This window comes from Cebus imitator, unplaced genomic scaffold (genome assembly GCF_001604975.1).
Source record: "Cebus imitator isolate Cc_AM_T3 unplaced genomic scaffold, Cebus_imitator-1.0 Scaffold17, whole genome shotgun sequence".
In the NCBI taxonomy this organism is placed as follows: domain Eukaryota; kingdom Metazoa; phylum Chordata; class Mammalia; order Primates; family Cebidae; genus Cebus; species Cebus imitator.
The window spans coordinates 2,501,384-2,518,519 of NW_016107332.1; the positions used below are offsets into that span (position 1 = coordinate 2,501,384).

Here is a 17,136-nt window from a genome sequence, read left to right on the forward strand (position 1 = left end):
TTCTCTCCCAGGTGTTCCAGTTGCCTGTTTTACGCACACTAATGGGTGTTGACTTATTATTCAATTTGCCAGTCTGTGTCTTTTAATTGAAGCATTTAGTCTATTTACATTTAAGATTAATATTGTTATGTGTGAATTTGATCCTGCCACTTTGATGCTAGCTGGATGTTTTGCTCATTAGTTGACACATTTTCTTCATTGTGTCAATGTTCTTTACCATTTGGTATGTTTTTGGAGTAGCTGGTAATAGTTGTTCCTTTCCTTGTTTAGTGCTGCTTTCAGGAGCTCTTATAATGCAGGCCTCGTGGTGACAAAATCTCTCAGGAATTGCTTGTTCGTAAACAATTTTCTTTCTCCTTCGCTTATGAAGCTTAGTTTGGCTGGACATGAAATTCTAGGTTGAAAGTTCTTTTCTTTCAGGATGTTGAACATTGGTCCCTAGTCTCTTCTGGCTTGTACGGTCTCTGCTGAGCGATCCCCTGTGAGTCTGATGAGCTTCCCTTTGTGGGTAACCCGACCTTTCTCTCTTGCTGCCCTTAGCATTTTTTCCTTCATTTTAATCCTGGTGAATCTGCCCTTGTGTGCTTTGGGGTTGCTCTTCTTGAGGAATATCTTTATGGTGTTCTCTGTATTTCCTGGACTTGAATGTTGGCCTGGCTTGCTAGGCTGGGGAAGTTCTCCTGGATAATATCCTTGAGAGTGTTTTCCAGGTTGGATTCATTCTCTCCGTCACATTCAGGTACACCTATCAAAGGTAGATTAGGTCTTTTCACATAATCCCATATTTCTTGGAGGCTTTGTTCATTGCTTTCACTCTTTTTTCCTCTGTTCTTGCCTTCTCATTTTATTTCATTGAGTTGATCTTCTATCTCTGACATCCTTTCTTCTGCTTAGTCAATTTGGCTATTGAAACTTGCGTATGCTTCGCGAAGTTCTTGTGCTGTTTTCAGCTCTATCAAGTCATTTATATTCTTCTCTGTTTATTCTAGTTACCATCTCATTTAACCTTTTTTTTAAGGTTCTTAGTTTCTTTATATTGGGTTAGCCTGTTTCTGTCAATTCATCGGATTCATTCTCTCTCCATCTTTGATTCCTAGCTGGTGAGGAGTTGTGATCCCTTGGAGGAGGAGACATATTCTGGTTTTTGGTGTTTCCATCCTCTTTGTGTTGGTTTCTTTGCCCATCTTAGTAGCTTTAACTACCTGTGGTCTTTGTAGTTGGTGACTTTCGGATGGGGTCTCTGAGCAGATGTCCTTTTCGTTCATGTTGAAGCTGTTTCTTTCTGCTTCTTAGTTTTTCTTCTAACAGTCAAGACCCTCTGCTGCAGGATCATTGGAGGTTCACTCCAGAGCCTGCTTGCCTGTGGATCACCCACAGGTGGTACAGAATGGTAAGGGTTGCCACTGGTTTCCTCATCTGCTATCCTCGTCCCAGAAGGGTACCCACCAGATATCAGCCTGAGCTCTCCTTTATGAGGTGTCTCTTTGGGTATATGGGGGTCAGGGAGCTGCTTGAGGAGACAGTCTGTCCCTTATAGGAGCTCAAGTGCTGTTTTGGGAGCTCCATTGCTCCATGCAGAGCTGCTGGGTAATTACCTTTAAGTCTGCTGTAGATGAACTCATAACTGCCTCTTTTCCCAGGTGCTCTGTCCTAGGGAGGTCGGCTTTATTTATAAGTTCCTGTTGTGCTGCTGCCTTTTTTCATAGATGCCCTGCCCCGTATGGAGTAGTATAGGCACAGCCTGCCAGCAGTGGTGTTGCTAAGCTGCCGCAGGCTCTGCCCAGCTGCTGTGTGAACTGCCTTTTAGTTGCGGACTGCCTTGGTAGTGGGGGATGCCCTCACTCCCAATGAGCTGGAACAGTCCTGGGTCCAGCTGTGCTTGCTGCAAAACTCAATCCAGAGTGTTTCAGATTGCTTGTTTTGTGGGGATGTACCCGCCGAGCCGGGTCACCAGGCTCCCTGTCTCAGCCCCCTCCCTTTCAGTTGAATGGGTGGCTTTGTCTCCCAAGTGTTCCAGGCGCCAGTAGAAACAGCCACCCAGACTTGTGTGAGTTTCTGTGCATGCTGACCTGGCACCAGCAGAAACCACTGTGCTAAAAACTCTTGGTGATTTTAGGCCTGGGAATCTCCTGGCCTGTGGGCAGTGAAAACTTGTTTGGAAATGCGGTGAGCACTCGCCGTCTGTGCTGTTCTTGCTGGGAACTGCACTCTGGAGCTGTTCCTATTTGGCTATCTTGGATCCTCCTTCAAACTCATCCTTTTTTATGGCTGCATGGTATTCCACAGTGTATATGTGCCACATTTTCTTTAACCAGTCTATCAGTGATGGGCATTTGGGTTGGTTCCAAGTCTTTGCTATTGTGAAGAGTGTTGCAGTAAACATATTTATGCATGTGACTTTATAACAGAATGATTTATAATCATTTGGGTATATACCCAGTAATGGAATTGCTGGGTCAAATGGTATTTCTGTTTCTAGATCCTTGAGGAATTGCCACACTGTCTTCCACAATGTTTAAACTAATTTACATTCCCACTAACAGTGTAAAAAGCATTCCTATTTTTTCACATCCTCTCCAGCATCTGTTGTCTCCTGATTTTTTTAATGACCACCATTCTAACTGGTGTGAGATGGTATCTCAGTGTGGTTTTAATTTACATTTCTCTAATGACCAGTGATGATGAACTTTTTTTCATATGTTTGTTGGCCACATAAATGTCTTCTTTTAAGAAGTGTTTATTCATATCCTTTACCCATGTTTTGATGGGGTTATTTTTTTCTTGTAAAATTTTTTTTTTTTTTTTGAGATGGAGTTTTGCTCTTGTTACCCAGGCTGGAGTGCAATGGCGCCATCTCGGCTCACCACAACCTCCGCCTCCTGGATTCAGGCAATTCTCCTGCCTCAGCCTCCTGAGTAGCTGGGATTACAGGCACGCACCACCATGCCCAGCTAATTTTTTGTATCTTTAGTAGTGATGGGGTTTTCACCATGTTGACCAGGATGGTCTCGATCTCTTGACCTTGTGATCCGCCCGCCTCAGCCTCCAAAGTGCTGGGATTACCACTGCACCGGCCTTCTTGTAAATTTTTTAAAAGTTCTTTGTAGATTCTGAATATTAGTCCTTTGTCAGATGGGTAGATGCAAAATTTGTTTTCCCATTCTGTTGGTTGCCAGTTCATGCTAATGATAGTTTCTTTTGCTTTGCAGAAGCTCTTTAGTTTAATTCGATCCCATTTGTCTATTTTGGCTTTTGTTGCCCTTGCTTTGGTGTTTTGGTCTCTAAGTCCTTGCCCATGTCTATGTTCTGAATGGTATTGCCAATGTTTTCTTCTAGGGTTTTTATGGTGTTAGGTCTTATGTTTAAATCTTTAACCCATCTGGAGTTAATTTTTGTATAAGGTGTAAGGAAGGGGTCCAGTTTCAGCTTTCCCCATATGGCTAGCCAGTTTTCCCAACACCATTTATTAAATGGGGAATCCTTTCCCCATTGCTTGTTTTTGTAAGGTTTGTCAAAGATCAGACAATTGTAGATATGTGGTGTTATTTCTGAGGCCTCTGTTCTGTTCCATTGGTCTATATCTCTGTTTTGGTACCAGTACCATGCTGTTTTGATTACTGTAGCCTTGTAGTCTGAAGTCAGGTAGTGTGATGCCTCCAGCTTTTTTTTTTTTTTTTGCTTAGAGTTGTCTTGGCTATGCAGGCTCTTTCTTGGTTCCCCCTGTGGTTTAAGGGGGGTTTTTTTTTTTTTTTTTTTTTTTTTTTTGTTTTTTTTTTTTTTTTCTTGTTTTTTTTTTTTTCCTGGTTTTTTTTTTTTTTTTTTTTTGCTTAGAATTGTCTTGGCTATGCAGGCTCTTTCTTGGTTCCATATGAATTATAAGGTGTTTTTTTTTTCCCCAATTCTGTGAAGAAGTCAATGTTAGCTTCATGGGGATAGCATTGAATCTATAAATTACTTTGGGCAGTATGGCCATTTTCACAATATTGATTCTTCTTAAGCATGAACATGGAATGTTTTTCCATCTGTTTGTTTCCTCTCTTATTTCCTTGAGCAGTGTTTTATAGTTCTCCTTGAAGAAGTCCTTCATATCTCTTGTTAGTTGTATTCCTAGGTATTTTATTCTCTTTATAGCAATTGTGAATGGGGGTTCACTCATGATTTGGCTTTGTGTTTGTCTGTTATTGGTGTATAAGAACGCTTGTGGGTTTTGCACATTGATTTTGCATCCTGAGACTTTGCTGAAGTTGCTTATCAGCTTAAGGAGAGTCTGGGCTGAGATGATGGGGTCTTCCAAATATAAATCATGTCGTCTGCAAGTAGAGACAATTTGACTTCCTCTTTTTCTAACTGAATACCGTTTATTTCTTTTTCTTCCCTGATTGCCCTGGCCAGAACTTCCAATACTATGTTGAATTGGAGTGGTGAGAGAGGGGATCCTTGTCTTGTGCCTACTTTCAAAGGGAATGCTTCCAGTTTTTGCCCATTTAGTATGATATTGGCTGTGGGTTTGTCATAAATAACTCTTATTGTTTTGAGATACATTCCATCAGTACCTAGTTTATTGAGAGTTTTTAGTATAAAGGTGCCTTTTTCTCTCTCTCTCTTTTTTTTTTTTTTTTTTTTTTTTTTTAATTTAATTTAATTTTTTTTTTTTTTTTTTTTTTTGAGACAGGGTCTCCCTCTTTCATCCAGCTGGAATGCAGTGGCCCAATCATGGCTCATTGAAACCTCAAACTCTTGGGCCTAAGCGATCCTCTCAGCTTGACCTCCTGAGTTGCTGGGATTACAGGCATACACCACAATGCTCAGCTAGTTTTTAAATTATTTGTGGAGATGGAGGTCTTAGTATGTTGTCCAGGCTGGTCTTCAACTCTGGGCCTCAAGCAATCCTCCCACCTCAGACTCCCAAAGTGCTGGGATTACAGGCATGAGCCACAGTGCCTGGCCTGAAGTACCTTTTCCTCTTTTATCAAAAAACAGTTATTCAGGGAAGCTCTTCCTCAATTGCCCACTTCCTATCCCCAGCTATATTTTATTTCATAGCCCTTAGACACCAGAAGACACATAAAGCTTATGACCTGCTTATTCTCTGCTACTCTTACTAGAATATGCACATGAGGGTCCCGGGACCTTTAGCTTTGTTGTTCCCTGTAGCATCCCTGTAGCTTAGAATAGTGTTTGGCACTTCAGAAAATGTTTGTTGAATGAATGAATCAAAGCAAATCTGTGTAATTATGTACACAGTTTGTTTCCTTTCAGAAAAAGAGGATTTATTTGTTTTTTAGTTGTATTCTGATTTTTCTGAGACAGAGTCTTGTTCTGTTGCCCAGGCTAGAGTGCAGTGGCATGATCTCGGCTTATTGCAACCTCCACCTCCTGGGTTCAAGCAATTCTTGTGCCTCAGTCTCCTGAGTAGCTGGGATTGCAAGTGTGCGGCACCATGCCCAGCTAATTTTGTATTTTTAGTAGAGACAGGGTTTTACCATGTTGGCCAGGCTGGTCTTGAACTCCTGACCTCAGGTTATCCACCCACCTCAGCCTTCCAAAGTGCTGGGATTACAGGTGTGAGTCACTGCACCTGGCTTGAAAAAGAGGGCTTAAAAGCTCTCAACCCCTCTGAATGTTACATGAAGAAGGTATATGTTATCTTCCTCACTCTCTTTCCAAGTGCCTATTTAAATAGAATAGCTTTCCCCAGCTTACATGATATTCTCAAATGCTTATAAAGAATAAGTGTTATTGGACTTAGTCTTGTGAATAAAATAATTGTGATAATAATGAAAGATGTTCTGTATTTCAAATGGTGTTTTCTTCTGTGCCATCTCCAAATTTAAGTGTTTGTCAGTATTTAGTTGGAAACTTCAGGGGTAATAGTGATTTTATATGAGTAGCCAAACAGAAAATCTTATCTCCTTTTATCATACCCCTGAAGGAGTTTAAAGGCAGCAAATCTTTTTTTCATGGCAAAATGCCAGGTTCAGCTGATAAGGGTGCCTGCAAGAGCCACCTGATTTGCCTGTGTTCCTCCAGATTCCCATGTGAGCAAATTTCAGGTCTCTGTTAGCATTTTCTTTATCTAAATTTGAGAGGTCAGTGAAATGAATTAACACTGTCACCTAGAGGCAATGTGACACAAGTGAGATTACTGAAAATAAATATAAAAGTTCAGGCTTTTATTATATTTATTTTCAGTTATTTTTATTTTATTTTCAGTTATTACCTTTAGTAATAACTAAAGCAGAAGCAATTGTACTCAACACAGTGACCAGATTTTAAATGAAACATTAAACATTTTTTTAAAAAGGGAATTTCCTTAACTTGTTAAGAGGCATCTATAAAAAATATCTACAGCATAGGACTTAATAGTGAAATATCAATCCCGTTAAGAACGGAGAAAGGGACAGGTGCGGTGGCTTATGCCTGCAATATCAGCACTTTGGGAGTTCAAGGCAGAAGGATCATTTGAGGCCAGGAGTTTGAGAGCAGCCTGGGCAACAAGGTGAGACCCTATCTCTAAAAAACTAAACAAAATAACCAGTAGCGGTGTGTGTGTGTGTGTCTATTCTATCTATCTATGTGTGTGTGTGTGTGTTTTTCTATTCTATCTGTGTGTGTGTGTGTGTGTGTGTGTGTGTGTGTGTGTGTGTGTGTAGTGGGAGGTGAGGGTTTTAAGAGAAGAGCCACATAAACTGGACCATGTCTAGTTTGAAATAACTCTGCAGATTAGGGTGGGTCTAATTGGAAAAGTCTCCACAGATTATTTTGATATAACCAATCCCTTCTCCTCTAGGAATCTTGGCTTTGTCTTATTCTTAAAACAAATATATTATGGCTTATTCAAATAAAGCTGCCACTAAGACAGTTGTTTGTGAAACTCCTCTTCTAGAACAGCCCACCCCAAATAATTACTTCAAGCTATTAACGGCAATTCCATTTCTCTTGCCAGTGGCTGTCTCAGAAATGGACAGCTGACCCAGCTCTGGCAAATGAGGTGTCAGGGGTATCAGCCGAGAAGCTCTGTGGAAGGTTCCTCCCTGCTCAGGAAGAGACATGGGGGTAGCCTCTCTGTTCTCTGCTGGTGTCTCACCAGAGAGGATGCTTGGACCACTGTGGGCAGCTTGTCTATGGTCAGAAGACAAAGCCAACACGTGGAAAAGGGCCCCCAGGCAAAATCTTGAGTCCTCCTTTAAATATTTTCTTATATAAAACAATATATTTCTTTATTGGGTAAGCCATTTTGAATTTGGGTCCTATCACTTACAGCCAAAAGCATTCTAATGATTCCAGCTTGAAAACTTTTAGGAATGAAATATTAACACAGGGATTTGAATGTGCAACTGCTTTACCTGGATTAAGCAATTCCAAAAGTGTTTTTCAACCTCTCAAACTTAACACACACTATAGAGTTCCAAAGCCAAATGAAGAAAGCAGCCAAGGTAGGGAGCATCAGGTGCTTGCAGAGTGGAATATTCATGCTCTCAGTCATACGTTCGAAAATGTTTGAATAACACTGCCTGTCAAATGTGTGGTTTCTTTTAGGTTGTTCTAATTTCAACAGAAAGACAAAGAAGAGCAAAAGCTCCAGACATCAACACTGAGGTATTATTCTAGAATGCCTCCTTTTGCTGTTTCTGACTTCTTTAAAATTGAAACTTTTTCAAGAGAGTCCAGATGGTGCCTCTATCAATTAACTCTGAGAATCACACTCCAGTTTAGCACTTCCAGTGAGGGGCACTTGGAAAGTACTGATATATGATCCAGTTAAGATAGTTAACAAGCTGAGTAAATAGAAGAGTAACACTTCACACTGCACACCATTTGACTAAAACTATGCCTTCAAAATTCTTAGCAATTTCATTTGCTCTTCTGGTTAATTCTACTCCAGCACTGAGACCTGATAGTCTTGTGACATTGTGGAGCTATCGGAAGTAGCAGCTGATTTGCCACATGGTAAACCCTCATGAGCCCCAGGGCATTCTGCCAAAAGACTGCCTGAGATTTGCTGCTCCATTTTTAGTACATGGGCTGGGTTTCTTCATTCAATGCTTGAAAGCCAATCTCCATCAGAAGCATTGAGGCTTTTAGCTTTTAAATATTTTTAATTAAGATGATCTTCAGAAGTCATTGGCTTGATCTTAGAAATATGACAATTGCACATTCAGATTATATGTTCCCTTAGAACTCATCTCCTTCTACAAACATTCTTGGATAAAACCAATCTTCATCACTGTACACCTTCTACTATTTGTATTATTTTGGCCTCATTCTCTGGTTATTTCCTGTATGCATTTTTTTTTCCTTTGCAATTATATTGCAAACTCTTCTAGGTCAGGAAGAATAGTTGATTTATTTGCAGCACTCAGTGTATATTTGTAAATATTAATAAAATATCAGGAGATGATTAATCATAATGGTATTATTCAATGTACTGAAGCAAATTAGCAAAATAGGCTTTACCTAAGTGGGAAGAGAGCGTTTCCATTTCACACAAGAAGTGATACCACACTTTGCACATAGTAGCATTTGATAAATATTTCCTGAATGAATGAGATCACTATACACAACACAGAATTATGGAACTAGAAGGCATGGCAAAGAAATCACTACTGGGCCTCTCTTTTTTTGAAAGCAAATTACCCAGACTGATGAAAATCTGTCTAGTTTTTAAAAGACCACAAACTTACACAGTGAATCATTCTAACGTTTTGAAGCCCTCCCTATTAAAATACTTTCTTTATATCCTGTCCTAGATGGTAGGGAAATTGATGACATCATTCCACTCAGACACACAAAAATACTTCTAAGATTTCCAAGGTGAAGAAAAGAAAAAGTGGGAGAAAGAGAGAGAAGAGAGGAGAACGTTCCAGACAGATGACCAGCTGCTGATTCTGCAGTACATTTCTTTGTGTCAGATATTTATCTTCCATTCTGAATGTCTTTTTCCCCCCAAAAGATATGGAAACATGGCTTAGCAATAGAGAGGTTAGTGAACGGTTTTTGTTTTATAATGCACTGAATTATTTCCTTATGGTTAAAGAAAAACAGCCTATTCTTTAGTAAAAAAAAAAAAAAAAAAAAGGGGGGGAGCATGTGTAACTGTGCAGAAAAGAATACTTAAATTTCATAATTTCCTTTGAAAAAAAGTTATAACCTAGTATGAATGACTACAGTAGCTTTATATAAAAGATTATCAACCAGAATACATACTCCTGGAAATTTTAGTTCCATTGACTTCGACTTTCTGGATGAAGGCCAAATGAAAATATCTTCCTTATGGGTGAAGGAAGAATCATCTGAACTATTTATTTTAGCTACGTAAATGTATGTATTGTTTTTATTAAGGCAGCCATGTTTTATGCTCTGTGGGTTTCTTCTCTCAATATTAGGACTCTGAATAGAACTTAAGATGGTATCTATTTATATTTAGTATTAGATAGCCCTTTATTTCTTCTGAAAAATGAACAGTTCAACTAATAGGGAAAAGTCATACTCTGTGTTTTCTTTAGTACACAGCTTAATAACCTCAGCAACAACTTACTCTTTCTCCTTTGGGACCTGCAGGGCCATGGGGTCCCATAGGACCATCTGTACCCTAAAAAAAAAAGATAATATGAGACATATCACAAGGGCTGCAAGAATAGCAGTTATACTTTATCCTGGATTTTTCCTGGGTGAATGGTGCCTAAGAATGTCAGTAAGACAATTCATCTCCTTTCAAAGTGCTTTATGCTTAATTATTTCAGGCCAGTGGTTTACAAGAAACTCATGCAAAAAGGATGAATTATATAACTGCATGTTTCAATGAAAGGGACACACAAAAATATGCATATCATATTTAATTGTATATTTTCCTCTGACTTAAAGCATCATTGGCTCGGCGCAGTGGCTCATGCCTGTAATCCCAGCACTTTGGGAAGCTGAGGTGGGTAGATTACCTGAGGTCAGGTGTTTGAGACCAGCCTGGCCAGCATGGTGAAACCTCATCTCTACTGAAAATACAAAAATTAGCTGGGCATTGTGGCAGGTGCCTGTAGTCCCAGCTACTCTGGAGGCTGAGGCAGAAGAATCACTTGAACCAAGGAGGCTGAGATTACAGTGAGCCAAGATCATGCCATTGCACTCCAGCCTGGGCAACAGAGTGAGACTCTGTCTCAATAAATAAATAAAGCATCTTCACTTTGCCCCATAATCTTAAGAAGAAAAATGTAATTGTTTTTCCTTCCTGTCACCTCTTCCTCAAGCCCCTTCTCTGCACCCACTGCCACCCTTAGCAGGCAGGCTCTAAACTTTTGTTATCAGTTGTTTAAGAGGTTTGAACAGTTACACAAATGGAAGAAAATTATTAAGTAAGTGAAAACAGTGTGTAACTGTTCAATCCAAACTTTCTGTGGCTCTGTTGGGGGCAGCAGCGGCTTATAGGAAAGGAATCAGTCTTCTAGATTCTGCGGCAGTGGCTGGTCACTAAGCTTATAACTCACAAACCAGGCAGCCAAGATGACTTAAAAGTATAATTGCCTTTTGTCCTCCTGCTTAGTTCAGGATTAGGATTTCTGTGGTAGAAGAGATAATATTTGAATGAATGTAATAACACTGGTGCAATGGCATGATTTCATCTCACTGCAACCTCTGCCTCCTGGGTTCAAGTGATTCTCCTTTCTCAGCCTCCTGAGTAGCTGGGATTATAGGCACCCACCACTACAACTGGCTAATATTTGTATTTTTAGTAGAGACAGGGTTTCACCATGTTAGCCAGGCTGGTCTTGAACTCCTGACCTTGTGATCCACCTGCCTCGACCTCCCAAAGTACTGGGATTACAAGTGTGAGCCACCTTGCCCGGCCTTAGATTCTTAAAACTATAGCCAGGACTTCAAGTATACTTGCTCATTTCCAGGATAACTATGCTTCGATTCACAAAAAAATGGATTATAATATTTGCAAATGTAGGAACTATTCCAGCATGATTTTTCTTTAGTATTCCATTTCTGTTCTATTCTGGTTTATTCTATTAGAGCCTTGTGATAAGAAAGAATTCAGAATTTTAAATTCATTCTAATGTTGCTGAATTCTCATCAGCTTAACTGATCTTTTTCTTACTGCCTGAATTCAAAGTTCGCCTTCAGAAGACTTCTAAATACTGAGTATCTGTGGCTGAAATTTAAGAGTTGGAGCTGTTAAGAACCAAAGAAAAAAGACAAAATGACAGAAGACAGACAAGTCATTTCTATAAACAGAAATTGAAAGTTAGTGCCAAGGAAGAAGCTACATTTGTAAAACGGACGTAAGTCTAAAAGGAAAAGCAAGTTAAAATAATTTCACATTATTTTAATGTCTTCAGAGCGTGTCTCTTATGAAATTGTAGGGCTTGCCTATTGGTTCTGGAAGAATTCAGCTGGGATTCTAAGACAATAAAGCCAATTAGTCTGCTCATTCTTCCCACCTAGCAAATTATCCAGACTTGAACGTGGGCTTCAAAAAGATATTCTGGCGGTTTCGCTGTTCTCCAGACAGAGTTGCAACTGTCCTCTGTCCAGCTTTCCCCCTTTTGCCAACATCTTTGTCCACCTTCTCCTTTTACTCCAGCTCTACGTATTCCCTCACCATTTAATGAGAGGACATGGAGCAAAGGGTCTGTCCCGAAGCCCATGATTCACATCCACAAAACATGTCAGAACAAGACGAGCGACTGACTCACCCGGGATCCTGGCTTTCCGTCTAAGCCAGATGCTCCCTGTGTGATTTGGTTGGTAGCAGGGTTGGTGGGTGTAACACGAATGACAAGAACAGAGATTAGTATGAGGTACTGATGAACAAATGTAACACTTCAAACAACATAATACGCAGTTACAGGGTTCTGGGATGAATATCACATTGCTACAAATTGTTAGTTAAAAAAAAAAAACCACATGACAAACACCCCACAGATGATGGCATTTTAATGACATTTCTATTTGACAAATTCTCATTTAGAAATCAAGCTAATGAAGTGTATAAACTGAGCTACAAAGTAGTTACTCATAACAGTCACAGGCTTTATCTATTTTCCATATGAAATTCGTTTTCTAAGGACTGCTATTCACCATATATTTAGGTTCTGAAGAGAAAAGATAGCTATTTCCTTAGAAAGGGCTCATTATAATACTCAAATTTTGCATTTCAGAAGAAGAAAAAGAGCTCTGGTTATCCTTGTTAAAATAGTGTTTATGAATAACAAATGCAGGGTTTCCACGTTAGGATGACTCTTGGTGGATTTTACATCCACAATTACTCATTGTTTTCTGGATTGTTCCTACTGTTCACATTACTTTCCACTAGAGGGACTTCTAGGAAAGGGAAAAAGTCAGAAAACAAATTGTGAGGCCGAGCAAAAAATAACTTCCAAACTAAATTGTTTCTCAATTCCTTCAAATAATCTTTGCATCAAAGCCTGACTGGGAAGATAACTTTAAAAATCTAGTGTTGTCAGACAATGAATGCTTTTCTTTACTTTGAACTCTAGGCTACCCATAAATAGTGTATGATTAAAAAATGGCATTTTCAATGCTTGTTTCACGAATAAGCACAATTATTATTTCTTTGATACCGTTCTTGTCTCAAAGGCCAAATATTTATTGATAGTCCCTTAAAAATATTGGTTAGATCAAGGAGTATTTAAGAAAGAAAATGCACTGGCCCTAAACATTCTCTTATCAAGATTACAGAACTATTTCCCAATTTTATGCTTCAGATGCAGTTAACAATATAAAATGGAAGAAAAAAATCTATCCCAGATGCAAGCTCTACCAATGATGTTATTCTATATACGTTTTGGGTATTTTGAGTTTTTATTTTAAAATTTATTCTGTATAATCCTGTTATGAGCCATACTATAACTGTAAGCTACATACTTTTCTTTTGGAGATGGACTTTTACTCTTGTTGCCCAAGCTGGAGTACAATAGCATAACCTTGGCTCACTGCAACCTCTGCCTCTCGGGTTCAAGTGATTCTCCTGCCTCAGCCTCCCAAGTAGCTAGGATTATAGGAGTGTGCCTCCAGGCCTGGCTAATTTTTGTATTTTTAGTAGAGACAGGGTTTCATTATGTTGGCCAGGCTGGTCTCGAATTCTTGATCTTCGATGATCACCTGCCTCAGTCTCCCAAAATGCTGGGATGACAGGCTTGAGCCACCGTACCTGACCTACATACATCTTTTGTTAGCAATAATTACAATAAAAATGTATATTGTTGGCTGTTTAAGGTTAGCATAGGTAGAGCTTAGCTAAATGTTGCATAAAAATTATCAATAGTCCTAAATTTTAAATTAGGGCAGACTTTAAAGAAATCAGATTGAAAGTGAAAATCCAAACTTTCTTTTGCCTTTCGAGATTTTCTTCAATTATTATTATAACAACATTTGAAAATAAATGTAGGCCAGGCATAGTGGCTCATGTCTATAATCTCAGAGCTTTTGGAGGCCAAGGCAGGAAGATTGCTTGAGGCCGTGAGTTTGAGATCAGCATGGGAAACATGGTGAGACCCAATTTCTATAAAATATTAAAAAAAAAAAAAAAAATCGTTTGAGCCCAGGACTTTGAACTTGCAGTGAGCTACGATTCTACCACTAGACTCTAGCCTGGGTGACAGAGTGAGTNGGGTAAGTGGGCCTTGATTGGCTGTTGGGGAAACAAAGTGAAGGCAATTTTATTGGCTATTAAGAAGCAGGAAATACCTGGAGCTAGTTGTCATGGGTAGGCGGGCGGGACCTTGGGTAAGTGGGCCTTCCAGGGGCATACAGAGCAGACTGCTACCGGGCAGGGTTTGATGGGGCTTCTTTAAAAAAATTTTTTGCAGGGTTTTTTAACAGGGGGCTGGGGGTTGGATGCATAATTTAGTGCTGAATGTGGGCTTGGGACTGGTATGCGGAGGCGGGTACGGGGAAGCCATGTAGCAAGGCCAGATAACGAGCTTGGGTGATGACCCAGTTATCAGGCGCGGAGAGAGATGGATGTGTCCGTTTAACCCTCTGCGAGGCAGCCGACCTTACTATTATTATCACATTTGAAAATAAATGTAGGCCAGGCATACTGGCTCATGTCTGTAATCCCAGAGCTTTTGGAGGCTGAGGTGGGAAGATTGCTTGAGGCCATGAGTTTGAGATCAGCACAGGAAACATGGTGAAACCCAATCTCTATAAAATATTAAAAAAAAAATAAATCGCTTGAGCCCAGGACTTTAAACCTGCAGTGAGCTATGATTGTACCACTAGACTCTAGCCTGGGTGACAGAGTGAGATGCTGTCTCAAAGAAAAAAGAAAATAAATGGGGAAATTGTAATAATTTTAAACTAATATTATGTCTACCTAGAATGCTGAATTAATGACTCACATACATTGTAGAGGTTTTATGCCTGTGGTCCACTGATCTAACTGGTGTCATTAAACCTATATTAGGCTGGGCTGGTGGCTCATGCCTGTAATCCCACCATGTTGAGAGGCTGAGACGGGTGGATCACTTGAGGTCAAGAGTTTGAGATCAGCCTGGCCAACATGGTGAAACCCCATCTCTAGTAAAAATACAAAAATGAAAAAAAAAATACAAAAATTAGCCGGGCATGGTGGCATGTGCTTGTAGTCCCAGATACTCAGGAGGCTGAGGCACAAGAATCACTTGAACCTGGGGGGTAGAGGTTGTAGTGAGCCAAAATTGTGCCACTGCACTCCAGTCTGGGTGACAGAGACTGTATCTCAACAATGAATATGTAAAATAAACCTATATTCTAACACAAGGTTTATATCAGTCATTCATTAAATAAATACCTATTGACAATCTACTGTATGCTGGATGTATGTAAGATGCTTGCTATCAACTGCATAAAGTATAATACCCATGGCAAAAATAAAATAAATGGTCATCAACTTTTTTTCTCCCATATTTCAAATTGTGTATAAACTATATTCTGTTACTGATTTTATGTCACATTTTACTAATGTAATCCATATTGCTCTTTGTTGATTTGTATCCATATTCTCTGAATAGATAGCATATGAAAGGCTTGAAATTAAAGCCTCATATTTAATAACAATTTTAAAATATCTCTTCTTAGTTGTTGTAGAAAGAAGACTGACATAAAGAAAATGAAGAGCCGGGGGAGATTCCTTCATTACAAATAAACATCTCTAAACAACAGCAGAATAATTTTTTCATACTACCCACTATTGCCACAGGAACCTCATAACAGGGAATTTTCAAAACAAACAACATAAAACACGCAGAACATAATATGATTGATTAAGGAGCCACAGCATCAACCTCACGCCATCAGCAATGGCCAATTGCATACTTGCCACCAACAGAGGGCTAAGGTTTTTGGTATCCGAGGAGAAAAAACAATTAAGGAAGCATTTTAAACTGTACTAGATTATAAGAAGCCTTTGGGAGAAACTATGAAATTATGAGCATAACAACACTTTTAAAAGAAGGGGATCGTGGGAGAAGAACTGTCAGCCCTAAAAGAGGAAGGTTGGCATGTATGTAATTGAAAAATGACAGGACATTTATAGCATTGTCTGTTCTGGGTCTTCCTTTGTCACAAGAGCAGAAAACAATACTGGGCTGAGCTCTGCTCTAACATGATATGTTTTCTAATTACAGAAACCTCAACAGTATGAGCTGATGAGTAAACCAGAGTTATCATGTAGGGTAGAAAGAAAAATCTGAGATTTGCACTAAAATGGAAAGTTTTCTTTACTTACTGGAAGACCAAGGGGTCCTCTGTCACCCTTTTGACCTGGTTCACCCTTCAATCCTTTAACACCATTTAACCCTGGTTCACCCTAAATGCAAAAGCAAATGCCAATTTTGGTTGCTATTATGGGTGTTTAAACTGTGAGAGAAGAGAGCCAGTCTGTGAAATAGTTGCAGATTCCAGTTTTAGGAAACAGCAGAGTCAGGCTAGATTTGTCTTGCACCAAACATTAATTTTAAACATTAAAACAGTTACTAAACTGACAATAATTAACATTCTAGAAATCAAAACTCCCAAGAAATTGTCCTCTTTACAATAAAAATATGATTGAATTCCTAAATTTTTCAGTTCTATCTCAAGGAAATTCATGTTATACCACATTTTTATGATCAAATAAAGGCAATTGAGTAGAGGATGCTGAAGAAGATTCCACACACACAAAAAAACAAAAACAAAAACAAAAAACCCACTCTGCTGGAATGGAAAACTGGAATATGCAGGACAGGGTTATAGACAGATATTTTAAGCGTTTAAGCATTTGCCCAAGGGAATGAGCTAAAAGCATAGCAGCTGCTGTTTGAAGTAATGCCATTTAGCAAGTCCTCATTCACTGCCCCGGCCAAGTCAGATCCCTACATGGACTAATCACCAAATCACCAATCCTAGCAGAAAATATGAAGATCACAGAACTTAAATGTATTTTTAACTGTCCATCTGCCCAATGTTAGACAAAGCATGAATTTAACTCAGGGTGACATTACAAAAGACACAAGAAATGATAAAATTCTTGACTCTATTTTTAAAAATCAAGGAATACAGCACACCTATTTTTCATCAGCTGTCTTAAAGTGACTAAGATAGTAGAGCTGATCATTACTGCAGCATAACCTAGCCTATCACTACTGATAAAGAAGCCCTGGAGAAAGCAAAGACTCAGCTCTTAAGAGTAACAGCTATGGCAAAGGACTTGAATAGACAATTCTCCAAAGATTACAAATGGCCAGTAAATGCATGAAAAGATGCTCATGAAGAAAAAGCAAATTAAAATGATAATGAGATGCCACTTTTAATATTAATTAGGATGGCTATTATTTTTTAAAAAGTGTTGGTGGGAAAATCAGAACCTTGTGCATTGCTGGTGAAAATACACTGTTGGTGCAACCACTATGGAAAACAGTTTGGCAGTTTCTCAAAAATCTAAACATAGAATTACCACATAATCCAGCAATTCTACTTCTGGGGATATAAAAGTAGGAATTAAAAGCAGAGTGCTGAGCATAGTGACTCACGCCCGTAATCCCAGCTACTGGGGAGGCTGAGGCATAAGAATTGCTTCAACTCAGGAGACAGAGGTTGCAGTGAGCCGAGATTGCACCGCTGTACTCCAGCCTGAGTGACGGAGTGAGACTCTAA

The 17,136-nt window shown here is 39.3% G+C and overlaps 1 protein-coding gene and 1 long non-coding RNA gene across 16 annotated transcripts in view; one reads left to right on the forward strand and one right to left on the reverse strand.

Moving 5' to 3' along the window:
* Positions 1 to 17,136, reverse strand: part of COL25A1 (collagen type XXV alpha 1 chain) — a 523,210-nt gene that overhangs the window by 17,973 nt on the left and 488,101 nt on the right. For 9 of the 14 annotated variants that reach the window (XM_037731778.1, XM_017509228.2, XM_037731776.1 and 6 more), the window contains 3 exons: positions 15,731 to 15,811; positions 11,694 to 11,729; positions 9,539 to 9,592 (listed from right to left, as the gene is read on the reverse strand). In XM_037731778.1, coding sequence (XP_037587706.1) covers positions 9,539 to 9,592; positions 11,694 to 11,729; positions 15,731 to 15,811 — 171 coding nt within the window. The remainder of the gene's footprint in view (positions 1 to 9,538; positions 9,593 to 11,693; positions 11,730 to 15,730; positions 15,812 to 17,136) is intronic. The other 5 variants (XM_037731788.1, XM_017509312.2, XM_017509306.2 and 2 more) reach the window with 2 other exon arrangements.
* LOC108289787 overlaps positions 6,727 to 17,136 on the forward strand; it is a 52,220-nt gene continuing 41,810 nt past the window's right edge. For both annotated transcript variants that reach the window (XR_005197056.1, XR_001819314.2), the window contains exons 1-2: positions 6,727 to 7,599; positions 11,111 to 11,279. This is a non-coding gene — a long non-coding RNA (uncharacterized LOC108289787). The remainder of the gene's footprint in view (positions 7,600 to 11,110; positions 11,280 to 17,136) is intronic.